This window comes from Opisthocomus hoazin, chromosome 19 (assembly GCF_030867145.1).
Source record: "Opisthocomus hoazin isolate bOpiHoa1 chromosome 19, bOpiHoa1.hap1, whole genome shotgun sequence".
In the NCBI taxonomy this organism is placed as follows: Eukaryota; Metazoa; Chordata; class Aves; order Opisthocomiformes; family Opisthocomidae; genus Opisthocomus; species Opisthocomus hoazin.
Window position 1 is genome coordinate 11,904,122 of NC_134432.1, and position 16,604 is coordinate 11,920,725.

General features: G+C 44.9%; 1 protein-coding gene across 1 annotated transcript; it reads left to right on the plus strand.

Moving 5' to 3' along the window:
- On the plus strand, positions 1 to 16,554 carry DOLPP1 (dolichyldiphosphatase 1). The gene is made up of 8 exons (XM_075439301.1): positions 1 to 86; positions 7,734 to 7,834; positions 9,498 to 9,582; positions 9,850 to 9,949; positions 10,801 to 10,899; positions 12,254 to 12,382; positions 13,065 to 13,154; positions 13,632 to 16,554. The coding sequence occupies exons 1-8, from the start codon at positions 11 to 13 to the stop codon at positions 13,666 to 13,668; spliced, it is 717 nt and encodes a 238-aa protein (XP_075295416.1). The 5' UTR covers positions 1 to 10; the 3' UTR covers positions 13,669 to 16,554.
- The last annotated feature ends 50 nt before the right edge of the window (positions 16,555 to 16,604 follow it).

A 16,604-nucleotide genomic window follows, 5' to 3' on the forward strand; every position in this document is an offset into this window, starting at 1 on the left:
TCCGGGTAAGATGGCCGCAGTCGGAGAGTGCTCGCTCCCCGCTCCGTGGCGGCCGGTCTCCCTCACTCACGTCGAGTATCCCGCAGGTAAAGCTCCGCTTCGCCCCCGCCCGGCCTCCCCCCTGCCCGCCGCGCCGCTCCGCTCCTCTCACGGCGACAGGTGGCTCCCGCCGCTCCGCGGCACCCCCGAGGGCCGGGTTGGCAGCTGCCAAATACTGAGCCATTGAGCGGCCGCCCTGGGGCGGCGAGGCGCGCGTGCGCGCTGGGGGCGGTGGGACCCCCGCTGCCGGATAGTGAGCCGCGGGGTGGGCTCGGCGCTGCGCATGCGCCCTGGCGAGGCGCCGTGCCCCAGGGGCTGCCTAGCTCCCCGGTGAAGGAGCCCGGGGAGAGGGGGAGGTCCGGCGTGCCCTCCCTTGTCACCCTCCCCTCTCCACACCGCTCCCGCGGCCCCCTGGCAATGCCCGGCCACGTGTGGCCGCCCCGGGCCTCGAGGTGCGGGCCCCACCCAGGGCGTGCCCGCTCCCCTCAGCCCCGGTGCCAGACCGCGGCAGCATGGCGGGGCCGCCTGTCCCCTTCCTGCCCTGGTGCCGCGGGTGACTTGGTGGGTCAGAGGGGCAGTAGCCCTGCTGTGTCCCCCTGGCATCCCAGGGAGCCGTGCCGTGGCAGTATGGCGGCCCTGTCCCTGAGGTGGGCTCGGCTCGGAGCAGGCCCCGGTGTCGCGCTGCGATTGGGCGGCGTGGTGGGCCCACTGCGGTGGGCAGCGCCCGGAGGACGGCAGGCACGGGGCTCCCTGTAGGTCAGCTCCTGGCAAGGTGGGTTTGGGCACGGGCGGTGGTGAGAAGCGACAGGCGCCTGCATGCAGCGCGAGTGGCTCCAGCTGGGGCAGCGGTACGGTCCCCGAAGGTCCTGGGCCATGTCGCGGTGGCTCTGTGTGCCAGCAGCCTGGCCCGCGTTGCGCTAGGATGGGTCTCTGACCTACCGGTGGCCAAGAGCAAGTGGGTCTGCGTTCGGACAGCGGCTGTCTAAGTAGTGTCTCCTGAGTAACCGTGGTCTGGAGGAGCTCCTCTTCAGGTGCTCTGGACTGTGCTCTTTTCGGGTGAGACAGACAAACTCTCTTTTGTTTTGGCTGCTTGTTGTAATCAAAGATAATTGAAAAAGCAGAATATGAAGTGTCACAATCTTAGTATTGATGATCTGGTCAAATTCCAGATTTGGTGTTAACACTGCTCTCAGTGTCACTGGTTCTCCCAGCAAGCCGCTAACGTGCCATAAGATGTTGCTGTGTGTCCTGTTTCAATAGCTGGGTTTGAGTTCTGATGAAAGCTCCTCTTGGTAGTGCAATACCTAAAGCTTCTGAATTGCTTAGGGGTCTTCTGGGTTGGAAGTACCCGTTTAGCCAGGAGATGTGAAATGTAACAACACTGAAAAGTTCTGGTGCTGGAAATAGATTATTTCTCCCCCAGCCCCTCTTGTATGGCTGTTTTGTATGCTTTTCTGTGACGCTTTATATGAAAGATTGGCATTTCCTTTTCTGTCTTGTGTTTTCCTTCACCCTGTATGTTCTGCTGCTGTTGCCCTTCTCAAATATATTAATGTGAAAGTTTGGAAGAGATGGGGGAATAATCTTTCCAGTAGTACTGATATATTTATCTTTGTATCTTACCTCCTTATCTGAACCAGGCAGTGTACACAGAGTGTCCTGTGTGCTATCTGTTGGATTGGTTTGGAACATGAAGGTAGTTGAAATTGCTGCATGAGGATTATCTGTCAGATCTTAAAGAGTATGACATAATTTGATTATTTTCTCTCTGTGTTGAGTGCTTTTATACAGGCAAATGGAGAAGGTGATTGTGTGGAGGGGGTAAATCACTGAGATTAGGGTTATGTATTCAGGGGATGAACACTGTGTTTGTCTTGGGTAAAACGTAGTTATGGAAGTCTATAAAGTGGAGACAAAGAACTAAAACATTAAAACAGCCAGAGGTACAAAAGTTTCTTTGTTTTGGTCTAGAAAAATGGGTTGCAGTAAGATGGTAGGTCTGATACTTTTACCTGGATTTGGGGAAAGTGCTTTAACTTTATTTAGAAAGCTGGTTACATTCTGTCTATGTACAGCTGAAGTCCAGGTCCATAAATCTGCTAGATATTGTGTATTTATAAAATAGTGATGTTGGCTGTATGCTCAGCACAACGGAGTTAATGTAGCCTTGTGCTGATAGAGAGGGGTCAGAATGAGAAATAGATTCTGCTTTTACCAACATAAATTATTAAGCTGTCCTGGTACGTCATATGCTGTTGTGTGGTGAGCATTGCCTTTACCTCTTGGCTGATCGCAGAGGCTGCTGGCCTGGGGTGCAGCGTGCTGAGCCACGGTGGCAACCGGCTCATAAAATCTCGTGTCTTAAAAGAGTTCCAGTGTGGAACTGCTGTTCTCCCAGATTTTGTCTGCCGAGAGTGGTGGTCCATCTTGCTGCGACCAGGTGAAAAGCAGTCACTGCTGGTTTGTCTGGTGGATGAAGCCTGTTCTTGGGCTTCTGCTTGTACTTGTGAAGGGGAGAAATGTTTCTAGAAGGGTGCTCATCCTTACTGTCTTTAATGTTTCCTTATCAATAGTGATACAGTGCAAAACACCAAACACCCATCCTCACTGCTTGTGTGGCTGCTGAGTTCTCTTGGGCTTTCTGCGATGTCAACTTTGAGCAAGATCGAATGAGAAACAGCGGATGAACATTGCGGTAGTCGACTGCAAACTGGTCTCAGTAATGAGGTCTTGGAGACCTAACTGAAAAATTACTGATAGTAAATGTCAAGATCAAACATAGGGAGAAGAAACCAACAATGGCAGTGTTACTTAACAGCATATTAAAGCATGCTGCAGAAGAGGACAGTCTATTAAAAATATCATCCTGATACTGCTTTCAGAAATGTTTGCTCCTGGAGCTTTTCATATCAGCAGCTGTACCTTGGTGAGACCAAGGAATGATCTGGCGTAGCATCGGGTTGCTGGCAGATAGGCAGGAATAATCTATCTTCTGTATGTCTTTCCAGTAATCGGCTGGTGATTGCATCAGGATTGTTAAGTCCTTTGATGGAGATATAAAAGCTATAGTCTGAATATGTCTTAATTGCTCTCTGAACCCATTTCCGGTTTGGATCGCGCGGTGTCTTTGGCACTGAGCTTTGCAACTTCATGTGGTGGTTGTTTCTGAGTCTGCTGCTCAGTAATTTCATCGAGCACTCTCTATCTCGTGTGCAGTGAGAGGTAATAAGTGTTTGCTGTCCATTTCTCCATATTCATGACTTTATAGAACTGCTGTATCTTCTATTTTCCTTTTTCAGCTGAAAATCTGAGTTATTTGATATTTTCTGAATGACTGCTGTTGCATACTTGTTATCTTTGTCCCCTTCCTATTTGCCTTTTCTGTGTTTACTGTCTCTTTTCAGATGGTGACTCCAGAACTGTATAATAAGTTTTTGTAGTGCTGCAATAGTAACTTCTTTTTTGCTCTTAAAAATTTCTTCTTGCCTTTTTGACTGCTGGAGCATTGGATACTACTGTGAAGGTATTGGCTCACACCAAACTTGAGAGCTTTTGTTTGATAACAACTAAACTGAATCCTGTATGTTGTGTATAATTAGGGTTGTTTTTCTTTCCTGTATGCATTGCTTTGCATGGGATGACTTTGTGTTGCAGACTTAAAACTCATCTTCAGGGACTTCCCGTCTGTAGGGTGAGTTTCACTGGAGAAACATTGAGTTCCTGGTTTGTTTGGTTTTTTTATTATTATTTGGAGAAAAGAAAATAACTTCCTCTTTTCAGCGCAGCTGGGATTGTTAAAGCTCTGGGACTTTCTGGACCTCCTCTTCTCACGTTGGACAAATTCTTTAAGGAGAGAGACCTGGCGTGCCAAACTCCTTCTCTGCAGAAGGACAGAGAATCTTCCTGTTTTCTCACTTGTGAAGGGTGTTTACTACAGTCAGGCAGAGTTGGAGAGCCAAGTGTGCGGAATCAGCCCCTCGGTGAAAAAGTGCATCAGAGCAAGGGTGCTCGTGCTGTGTGTGCTTTGGCTCGGCAGTTCTCCTTGCTATTCAGGATCAGCACGCGTTGCTCCTATAGGAATGTTTGTTCTGATAACCCTGGCTGGGGTTTCTGTTTAGGGTGGTAGCTCGCCAGTCGGGGCTCATTTCGTAGCTAAGTGGTATCTGTTGAAGGAAGCAGGTACCACTCCGTTGTTTGCCTTCTTTAACAGGGAGTTTTATGTTTAATCTTCCTGCAGAAGTTTCATGTCTGATGCATGCCTTTTATGCCATAATTTAAAGCCTCCTGAAGATATTTTTACTGTCCACAGCTTGTGATATCAGGATATGTGCAAGTAGAGGAAATGACAGTCCATCATGAATATTTACTGGTGTGAATGCCTGTGACACAAATACACCGCATGTTGTCTGTGCAACTTGCACACATGCATTTAGTCAAGAGCATAACAAGCAGCAGCAGTGCCACAAATAGATCCTTCAATAGGAAGCAGTGGTGGCAGTGGTAAAGCTAGGTCTTGTGGTAGGATGTGGTTAGAGTGCTGTTAATTCACATTTTTACATTACAGGTTAAGCTAACATGGCAAAGCTGGGATATTTCCACTGAAAGAATGCTGGGTAAAATGTTGAATTGGAGCAGAAGTAGATGCTGAATGAAGGCTGAAAAAAATAGTGTGCTTCTGAGCTATGAATAGTGTTTCACCTCTTTATCTCTTGGATGCCTAAAAATGAGGTAGTTTGGTTCTTTATTTTTGCACCTTGAACCTCAAATGATGTGCAGGGAAGGCTGGACTTCTTAAAAGTTAAAAAAAAAAAACCTAAACCAAACCACCCCACAACCAAACAATAAAACTGCGAGCTGTGTATTAACTAGATTTCCTTTTTGCATTTTCCAGAGGTTTTGGTGGGCTCTATTCTTACTGGTGGGAGGAATTGCTTTAAACTTCCTAAGTTTAGTAAAATGAAGAAACATTAATTTTTAGAAAAAGGTGATGGGGACCTGCTTTGCTAGGTCTGACTGAACATCAAACTGTTGTCTCTCCTGCAATTCCTCTCCCTGGGAGTGAGTTTCTGAGCGCACTGGAGCATGAGTGTGGATAGCAGTGACACGAGTAATCATGCTCCGAGGCCCGGGAGCACTGTGCAGTCGGTGATCAGCGCTGGCCTTGCTCTCAGAGCTTGCTTTGCCTTTTTCACTGGGGGTTTCCACTCATTTCGGGGCTGGCTGTGTTATCGCAGCTCTACAGTGGTGATGGCTTTAGTGAGCTCCTGGCGCAGCTCCCAGGGCACAGCAGAAGTGCTGCCTTCAGTTAGTGCACAGCTATTTATTTGCCTCCTCCTATAGAAAAAGCGGCTTCAGAATGGGATTCTGTTTGATTGCTGTTAGCCACAGAAATACAAAATATTATTAATGTTATCTCTGTTCTATTTTAAATGGATAGTTGAAATGTTTGTGTTAGGATTGCCTGAGTAAAGGATTTGGTAATCTGCCTGCAGCAGCATACGGGAGTGGTGATTTCTGACTCTCCACCTCAGGTTCAAGTGTGGGTTGTGTGCTGGTGACGTCTGGGTGGCTTGATTTATTGGGTATATTATCATATAACATAATGGAGTATCTTGAGTTTGATACTGGTGATGCTATTTAAATTAAAAGACTGCTTCCTTAAGCATTCTTCCACCATCTGCGCAAGAAATAAAACCCCCCTGAGAAGATAAATAATCTGGTTTGGTTTCTGCTTGACAAAATTATGGCTCTTAGCCTTGAAGGGCTAAGCCTTTATGTACCATGAATTAACAAAGTGAATGACCTGAAATGTGACAATTCCTTGCTGAGGAGCTCTCTTCATTTGGTAACACTGGAATTAGGACTATTAGAAAGTATTCCTAAGGCTTTCAGGGTAGTTTTGATGGTCTGGTGGCTTGTCTCATGAATTCCTTCATCATTTAAGACAGGGTTAATTTTGTAGAGAGTTTGTGATTTATGTAAAACCATAAGGTGCTTGATTCGCCATTGCCAGGTAGCTGATACTGTCACTTACATCCACTTGGCATTACCATAATATGTTGCAGTTCTGCTTTGGCAGCATTTGGAACCCACCTGCTGCAAGGCTAACCTGCCTTACGGTGCAAGAAAAGTTTCAAATTCAGTGTCTTCTAATGTTTTTTTTTTTCAAGTTAAAGACAAAATAGAACCTCACTTCAGTGAAAATGCAGTATTCTTGGGGATTTTGGCCTCCCAACTTTTCCTAATTTCATTGGTGTTGCAAACTGAAACTCCTGAAAGTAATCCTTGCTGATGGCGTTGCTGGTTCCAAAACCTAACCTGGAGTCTGGAATTCAGGAGGGGTCTGTGCGCTGTACCTGATTTAACCACGACGACGTGCTGATCACATCAGCAGTGTGAACTTTGTAGCAGTGCAATAACCATTTTTTTTTTCCAGTTCCAGTATTCAGAGGCTGAGGTTAAAGTCCGTTTTGCCAAGTGCTGTTTTAAACTGTGGCTGCGTGGGCTGGGGAGAATCAGCATCTTGCAGTGGAATTGATCTAGGAATGAGTCCAATGCTCAGCCTTGCAGAGGCATCCTGTTTCCTTTCGAGAGGAGGGAGGAAGGATAAATTTATGTGAGGGCTGATCCTTTTGTGTTCAGGAATGGGATGGAGAAGATCTGCTCTCAGAGAACCAGTATAGAATGTCCTCCGTCTCTTAAGCTGCTCGCTGAGGTCGTGCTGTATTTTTGTGGTGACTGCTGTCTTGAAAGATTCTCTGGTGGATTGTTCTCGCTCTCCTGTTGTGACTTGCTGATCTTGGAGCAAAATTATTCTGATAATTTTTTTGTTTCCTTGGAGTTTATGCTTACATCTTCTCTCCAGATACCTTTGTATGTGTCCTTTTTTTAAGGAACAGAGGCAAGAGAAACGTAAATCAAAATGTGTGGCTCTTCTTTACAGTTGTTTGCCTACCTCCTATGTATGTGATAGTTCAGGATAAAGGTTTGGAGGTGCCTTATGACCTCTTGCGAGGTCCCATTGCTGCTCCCTGATTCTCCCTGGGGGATAACTAAACTGTTAGCTGTTTGGGGTGGAGGCCTAAAGTCACTGCTGTGGGCTGCTGGTTAAAAAACAGTGTCTGTCTCACCCCCCACCCCCCCTTCTTTTCTCTTCTCTTGTTTAGCTATTTGTTTCCTCCCTCCCCATTTTGCTAATGCTAGTATTCATGCAGACACATGGTGAGACAGATTAAGGAGCTGATCCAGCTGAAAACTAACCCATTTTAGTAAGGGAGTGGGAAAGGATTTGTTTGGGGAGTGTTTGCTGGTAATTGCTGGTGCACAGAGGCAATATCAATGAGGGGGAGGGAAAGACGCTGCCTCTTTTGCAGCAGCCTGTGCTTATGTTGGATTAAAGTGACTCTGGGCCCACACCCATGGTCATTGTTGTAAATTGGCTGGCAGTAATCTCAGCTGAACGATGCCAAGCTCCTCATCCCTGCTTTTGAACTTGCATGTGAGCACTGCTGTCTTCCTTGCCTTGGCTCCTCTTGAGCTGGAGCAGGAGTCAGTCTGCAAAATGGAGACTTACTGCAGTGCTGGGTTTGCCCCTCTGCTCTCCGTGATTCAGAGCCCCAACTGACCCACGCTCTGGTGGCAGGCAAGTACCCATGAAGTTCAAACTGATTTGTTTCTCTCGTTTGTTTCTCTAGGTGATTTCTCTGGTCAGCTTTTAGCTTATTTGAGTCTTGGTCCGATATTCATTATTGTTGGCTTTGTAACACTCATCATATTCAAGAGAGAGCTTCACACGGTGAGTCCTCCTCTCCCTTCACGGCATCTTTTTGTCACCTGGTACTCCTGTTTCACACTTCTTTTTCTCTCTTTAAAGAGCAAGCTTAGGTAAGGTGAGCTTCCTGTCAGAGAGCAGCAGGAGACACTTATCACCTGTACCAGGTTAAAAGACTGCTTAGCCTTTGCTGGCTTTCTGTTACTCTGTGGTTATGTTTTGGGCGTTATCTGCCCCAAAACATTGAGAGGAACAAAATGTCTAAAAGTCTGAGGAACTAAAGAATGCTGTTGCAGAGTGGGCACACTCCCAAGATCCAGTAGGATGATAGCACTAGTAGGTTCTTCCAAGATGGGCAGCATATGCAGGAGATTGTGTCTGTAACTCAGCAGCATGTGCTTTCCTTGAACAGTACTGAGGCAGAAAATGGCATACAAAATAAAACCTACAGAATCCCAAGGGTGTAGATCTGTCTATAAGGGCTGACTCCCAGCTGTGCAGTGAATACCAGGGACAGAAGAGACTTTTGCTTCTGTCCAAATGACCAAAAGGCACTGTTTTGTTACACACAGTGCTTGCTGTCTGTTCTGACAGGTAGCTGGGAATCACTGTCATGGATAAATTCCCTTCAGGAGTTATAAACCTCTTGTAACATTTGCCCTCAGTAAACAGATAAAATGGGGCCAGTGAAAGGATTTTGGCAGTAGATTTCTAATGTAGGGCCATGGTGTCATGGGAACCAGTGGCTCAAGGGACCTGGGAATGGGACTTTTAGGTTACTAAGCTGTTGATAGCTAGGAGAGGCAGCTGTTAAGTTTTGGTAATCCAGAGGTTTGCTGTTGACCCAAAAGGGAGAATAAGCTAGAGTAACTATTGCACAGGTTCATAGTTTTTTGAATACAGGGGCTTGTTAGGTGTTGGTGAGGAGGGAAGTGTTGGGTTGATTCCCAGTTCTTTACGTGGGAAGTCACCACTGATCCAGAAAGAGATGCTAGCTGGCTTGCAGCAGCCTGAGCTGTAGCTCAGGACAGAGAGTGAAAAATTGCTGCATCATCTGAAATAGGACTGAGTGTTAAGGAGGCAAAGTATCATCACCAGCTGGAAATTTGATCACAGCAGCAGGACTAATACAGTATAGGAAGGTGTATGGACTATGAACTTAAAGAGTAAAAATAAATGCTACCAGTCTGGCTCAGTCCAGAATGTGACTTCGTTTTAGACTGAAGACAGCAACTTCAAGATGACAACATTAATGGATGGAAAAGCCATAAAGGCTAAGAAGTCACCTTTTTTAAAGCTATTTCCCCAGATAATGGTGTGTGCACTCCCCCTGTTGGTCGTCAGGAAAGACAATCCCTTAAAGCCTGCCCTGTTAAAAAATGTTGCTTTCTACACTTGCTGGTGGAAGTATGGTAACGTAATAGCTATACAGTGTCACCTTTTTCTTTCTTTCTGTGTATCATCCACTGAGAAGCTGTATATACACAATGTGTTGCCAAATACACAAAGTGGGCTGAAAAACAAATGCTTTTCTTCCTCAGGTAGAGAATTTTGAAGCTGTCGGTTTTAACTCTAGTAGTCAAAAAAGAAAATTGGAAACATACGGTTTGGGGTTTTCTCAATAGAGAGAGCCTGGTAAGTAGATGGATCTTTTAGATAGGGTGACACAGTTGTCTTGCCTTCACAGATCTCTTTCTTGGGAGGGCTGGCATTCAACGAGGGAGTGAACTGGTTAATAAAAAATGTTATCCGAGAGCCACGGCCCTGCGAAGGTATGGTATGGCCCATTGATGTCATGGAGTCGGTTAATTTTTGAGTGGAATGCTAACTGTGGGGAGTAGAGGGTATTTTCCCCTTTGCCTTGTGTTGGCTTTGGATGTTTGGGTCTAAGAAGGCTGGCAGAGCCATCTGAGCAGGGACATGTCCTGTGAACTTGTGTGCACGTACTCCAGCAGAGTGGTCTGGCTTCATGTCTGGAGCGTTCCAGCTGCTATGTACAGAGTAGACCTTGACCATACTCTTTCTTCTTCTCTTCCCAGAAGCCCATTCAACAGTGACCACAAAATATGGGATGCCGTCCAGCCACTCCCAATTCATGTGGTTTTTCTCTGTCTATTCCTTTCTGTTCCTTTATTTAAGGTAAAAATTCAATGTCAGGTTTTGGCTGTTAATATGTTGAAACACCTGAAATAGATGGCTCCCTTGCTGTGTGCCACTTCAGTGCCATAATGGAATTAAATCTGAGGAACTGCGCAAGTTACTGTGGCTAGGGTGGATGAAGCATGTCTATCTCAATCTGAATGTAGGACTGCAGTTACCGTTGCTGAAAACCGAAGGGTACGGGTGGGCCTCCTATGCCTGTCTGGGTACAGGTCTCCTGATTTGCTTTTTCTCAGCTGTGATGATCCACCGGTGTGAGGGAAGAGGGGGGGATAGGGAGGAGGAAAGAAGAGCTGCTTTCTCATGTGTCTACTCGGTTTTGTCAGTGGGGTTGTCTGCCATCTTTTTAGGTAATACCTGTTGCCCACTTGCATGACCTTTTAGTTCATCTCCCTTACCAAGTACTGGTTTTACATGCTGTGCTGTGCTTTTCTGAAATTCTTGCTGGGGCATGGCTGTGTCTTGTGGCTCCACGTGTGGAGGATGACAAAACTCACAGTTCCTCCTAGCTTTGTGGATGACGGAGGGACTCTGATGTCTTGGCTCCCTGTTGCATATGCTCAGCATGTGCCTTTCACATCAATTGCAGTAATTGTGAGCATTCTGCCTTCCATCACAGCAATCCCTGTTAACAGTTGGAGAGAGAGAAGTGTGGCTTTCTGGCTTCCCTGTAGCTGCTGCCAGTGGGACAGATTGCTACTGGGATGGTATCAAGCTGCCTGTGACCCCACTGGAGTAGAGCTTTTCCTAGGGCTTCAGAGATAGTGAGAACAGAGATAAGGACTGCTCAGCTCCCTGCCACTGTGCTAATGGCTCTCCATCTCTTTCAGAATGCACCAAACAAACAATGCGAGGTTTCTGGATTTACTATGGCGACATGTGCTGTCCATCTGCCTCGTCACAGTGGCTTTGCTAGTCTCATATAGTAGGTATGGAGCAATTGTTTGTCTTATGCTCTCATACAGTCCTGTGGCCTTTAACAGCCAGCAGACCCGTCATTCCTTATCCTGCACTTCTGATCTAATTCTTGATGACTGCGTTGTACAAGTCAGAGCTTTGTAGAAGCTGTTGTTTTGCCATGAGCCCCTTCAAATAAGCAAGCAAAGGTGCTACATGTGTGGTGCTTCACAGAAGCATGCATAAAACCCAGGATCAGCTGAGCTTGCACCAGTTCCCCATCGGCTCCATTGCCATGCTCTAGTCTCACTGCCTCGCCCTCTTGCCAGCACTAATCATGAAAGCATTACACCATGGCTTGGCACACCAGCATCTGCAGCATGTGGATCGCTACAGTCGATCAAACTGATTGTTCTGCTTGAGCATTAGTTAATAAAAACATTTATAGCTGACTTGCAAGATTTAGTTGTATTAAGATGAATAAAGAAAATGAAATCTTGATAATGATTTTTTCTCTCTAGTAGATTTGAAAAAAAAACCCCAAACTATATACACACACATATAAAATTAGCTCCAGTGATTGGAAACCAGACAAATTCAGGCTAGAAATAAGGTCATGTTTTCCACAGGAGAGTAATTACCTGTTGGCACAGTTGACTGTACACTAGAGCTGATTCCTTATTACTGGCTATTTTTAAAATTCTGACAGGACAATTTCATAGAAGATATGTGGTCTAATTCAAATAAAAATTAATTTGAGGAAATCCAGTGGTCTGTGCTAGGCAGAGGGTCAGATAAGATGATCTTAATGGCTTTATGATATATGGGTGAGAAGAATTTTGAACACGACTCGTGTAGCTTGTCTGCAGGGATAACTCAACAGCCCATTAATACAGCTTTCTGAACGGCTGCGGTCACAGTAAGCACGCTGTGGTAGTGCAGCCTTTGTGCTGTCGCATTTGAGAGCAGCAAAATCATAACCAAAGTGCTGTCTATGTTCTTGAAAGCCTTTATGCCCTGGCTTTGCTAGCTTGGAGGGAACTTGTCCTGTTAGTGGCTTTGGAAAAGTCTCTCGTGGGAACTGACAGTAATAGTTCCTCAGCTAATCCAGAGGTACATGAAGAATGTGGAGGGTTATTGAGTTAAGCTCAAACTAGAAGTACTCAAAGCTGAAACTACTGTATCAGGGAAGAAGACAGTTTTCCCCATCTTTTTCCCCCCTTTTTTGCCAGCTTTTTAATGGAGAGAAAAAAAAAAAGATACCCACTTTTAACATCTGGAGGATAACTTGCTCAGAACGTCTGAGGGTCCAGTGAGACATCAGCCCTTGAGTCATGCCTCCTCTTGTTTTAGAGCCTGTCTGGTGACTCTTCTCTTCCACTGCAGGGTTTATTTGCTTTACCACACCTGGAGCCAAGTCTTATATGGAGGTGTGGCAGGAAGCATTATGGCCGTAGCATGGTTTGCCTTCACACAAGAGATATTAACTCCACTCTTCCCAAGGATAGCTGCGTGGTAAGTCTCTTTGTTCTGTGGAGGTTTTACTCCTGCAAGTCTGCATCAATCAGTGTAAAAATTGTGCCTTGTATCTGAAGCAAAACAAACCTAAAGATACTTCAGTCTCTAAAATTTTAGTTGTAGCTGTGCAAACCTGACTGTAAATGGGCTGCTCAAACTTCTGTGAACCGCCTGAGTTACAAATGTTAGAAATAAGAATTCCTGGGTTCTGCTCCAGTTTTGCATAGTGACTGTAGTGTAACCTGCTTGTTGCTCCATGTGTTCTTGTGTATGCATATACAAAGGATCATGCATCCTTGCCTGAGATGGGTGGAAGAGAGAGGAAGTTTAAGAAACTGTTATATTTATAAAGCCCTGCTTAAGTTGTGAGGTGTGGCAGAGTGCTGGAGTAGTTTTTCTAGCAGAACAGACCTTTATTAATGAATGCCTAACGACCTAGTGAAATTGCAAAGCCATTTAAATGTAGTATAGTCTGGAAACATTGTAGAAGGAAAGAAAAAAGAAGAGGGTTTTATTAAATTTAACAAGGAGCCTTTTCCTAGCCTGAAGGATAATAGAATAGTATTGTTAAGTCTGCAGTAGTTCTTGTGCTTTTTTTTTTTTCATTTTTTTAAATCAAAATTATGGTGGAGAATAAGTCTAATTATTTCCCCCTTTCCACCACCTTGTCCATTTTCAGGCCAATTTCAGAGTTCTTTTTAATCCGAGATACCAGCCTCATTCCTAACATCCTGTGGTTTGAATACACAGTTACGAGAGCAGAGGCAAGGTAAGTGATATTGTGGGGTGGAGGACCTGTAGCTGGTTTGACTTGTCAGATGTAGTTATTAATTTATTTTCTAATACGTAGATAGCTGCTGTGGGTAGAATAGTGCAGAGTAAAGAAATACCAAGCTGTGGGTTAACTACTGCATCTGGAAGGTGAGTCTGGGGAGTGCGAGACTGAAGAATGTTTCATTTAAATACAATTTCAGCAAACAAGTTCTGTGCAAACAAGTGTTTATAATCTCGCATCCGCATATGAGCTGGTGCACACTTAGGACGCAATGGATGTTCTAGGACTCTACAGAGTAGGAAGGACTGAGGTCCTTTTAGAGTATGGTGGGGGCAGCTTTATCTTTGCATGGAGCTGCACAGAGCCTTACTTTAATCCTCCTATCTTTTTCCCCCTGGTTTGCCGCAATACCCTACGGTGGGTAGGGTTGAAGCCACCTCTCTCACCCTGCCTTTTGTGTTGCCGTTGCAGAAACAGACAGCGCAAGCTGGGTACGAAGCTCCAGTGACTCGGGAAGCGAAGCGTGGGGACCAGAGTGCACGTTTTAACTTTAATGGAGACAGATGAGAGCAGAGACCTGGGAGCAGCAAGGAGCCTTTTAACAGACGGACCAAAGGAACAGGCAGGGACCATACCCAAAACCTGAAAGCCTTTGCTCTGCTTTAGCAGCTAGCTGGATGCTCCCTGATGCATGTGGGACCGTGCAGGAGTAGAAACTAATTTTCAACACAGATGCGCATTGCCGGTTGGAATGTACCATCACGTCTACGTCAGGGGCGGGGGGAGAAAATGCCTGGTGTCATGTTCGGGGGAGGGAAAACCAAAAATGAATCCGTTCTGTGACTTTTTTTTTTTTCCCAGCATGAAATATACACACTATTTATTTATTTTTTTTAAATGGAACTATTGTTTTTGGGGTGGGTGAGGCATTGATTGTGTGTTTTGTTTTTGCTTTTTGTTTGGGTTTTTCTTTTTGGAAGAAGATGACAAAACTAATCTCAAGTTGATCATGCTTAATTAGGGTTTTTAATTTTTAAAAACCCCTTAGGAGGGAGGGGAGCTAGGATGGGGTGACCTAGGCAGAAGGGAGAGGAAGGTTTCCTTTCCTTTCTGCAACCAGTTTGGGAGATCAAAATCGATTCCAACTGCACTTTGTACAGGTGGAAAGAAAGGCTCAAGATCTGATTTTTAACACTAGTGACGGTTCTGCAGGGAAGCCTGCACGGATACCACTAAGGGGAGTGTGTGTGTAAAACAAAGGAAAAACTGAAATATACTGACTTTTTTTTTTCCACTGCTGCTCCTGTTGTGTAATTAGCAAGAGTGTCTTTCTCAGAATCTCTTATAGTGGCAAGATTATCATACATATCTCACGTTTATTCCATCTCTTTGTTTATACTTTTATTACCTCAGGGTTGCTGTGCTCTGTACAGCTTCTGTTGTTGTACTGAGTGTACTACCGATGGCGCTGGAAAGCCCATTGGTCAGAAGCAGTGCTGTGCTCCAGTAAGAGTCAGCCCAAAGCCTTACAAAATTCAGTTGCTAGTCTCTGTCTTAAGCACTGGATTTAAATTTTTTTTTTCTGTTAAAGCTTAAGGGAGGGATTTTAAGAATTAACAAAGTGACAACCATAAATGAATAACAAGGCAAATGACTAATAACTAGCTCAGCTGCTATTTGAATTTTTTCTCAAAGAGTCCTGTTAGAATCCAGCTGTGAACTCGCGTAGTGAGCTCGCCCTAGCAGAGTCCTGCTGGTTATTACAGTGGCTTGGTCGGGGTCCTGCAGTAGTAACCTTGAATGCTGAACTCCTACAAGCAAGTTTTGCTTTCCATCCTTCTTCCATTCTGATTCTTCGTTTGGCCCGTCGGCTCTCTGGATGCTGTGTCTCTGTGGGAGTGTGCCTGCCATCTGTGTGTGCTGGTGATGCCTACAACTTCTGTGATCTATGAGTCAACCTGGCAAGGGCTGTGCATGGACACTTTCTGTATTTCTAGTATATAATGCAGCAGTTCAAGTGTAACTACAGAGAAGTATTTATTCAAAGCACAATTGACTTGAACTTTCACAGATAAAGGACAGCTTCTGAACTGGCTCAAAGGTCATCGGTGTGCCTTCGATGCAGTCATGTGAGCAGAGGTAAAATGACTGTCACATCTCGGTCTTGCTGCCTGTCTTACTATCTTCACTTTAATCAGACTTCTGCATTATAAAGCTCCTTGAAGTGAGATGTGCTTCTGTTCATCTTGATTTTGATTGTTTTTATTTTTTTAAGTTTTCATCTGTGCCTGTTGCCATAGGAGTTTGTGTTCTGTGGAGTGGGAGCTGCTGTAGAAACTGTTGGACAACCAGAGTGTTACCTGTAGAAAGGAGTGGTACTGATCTAGGAGATCAGGAATGAAGGCTGTTTAAATTTCTGTGTTGAAATAGCTCTGGGTAGTAAACTAACTGATTTCATTTGTTACAGAAAGCATTTTTTTTTTTTTTAAGAACTGTGTAGTATTTGTATAACATGTGCAATCCTGTTAAGGTCTGAAGGACCTGAGCACTGGATCTGCTTTCAAGGTGCATCAGAATAAAGAGGCATCTTGCGACTTTCACAAGGACGTTTGATCTGACTTAGAACAGCTCTGTTAAAATGAGACAGGACATCAGATAGGCCACACAATATGGTGGTACCACACGTTTCGGTTTGAAAGCTTACTAATCACTTATTTCTTGCAAAACCATGTGTTTTTTTTCTTTGTATCTCTTGTAAGTTAACTTGCAAAGCCAGGGGGGAGATCACAACTCTCTTTCCCAAGGACAAGGCTGAAAGAGTGGACTGTTTAAAGAGTGGCTGGCACTTCCCTAGCCTCTCTTAAGCTGTTATCACAGACTGCTGGAAAAACTACTTGTGGAAGCACGTATTGAGAACTAGAGCATAGGGAAGAGGTTTCCTCTCCTCATGGAGAGTGATGAAGTGTATTAAGATGTTCCACTTCATGTTGCCTTCAAACCCAAGCTTCCTACAGTAATTCTTAGGAGTAAGGGAAAGGACGAAGAGCTCTTGTAAGACACTGTAATAAACTCTCCTCTGTTCTCAGAGTTGTTTGTAATCTGCATCTTCTGCCTACTTTTGCTGTACCTTTCCAGAAATCTGTGCAATACTTGATAATAGTAGCAATTCCTTAGTGATCCCATGGATTTTCTTAACTAAATGGTGCTGTGCAGGAAAAAGATTTGAGCTCTGCCTTATTATCCTACACTTGTATGAAGTCTCCTGCCACTAGTTTTCTGAAATGGAACATTTTCTTTGGAATATGCGGCTTTGGAAGCAGATGCTTTCTATTCCTCCCCTGTACTCAAGGGGGCTGGGTGGAGAAACTAAGACAATAAAAGGAAGGTGACAGAATGCTGTGGTTCACTGTTCTTGCTGTCCCCACACAAACATCCTCTCATAAG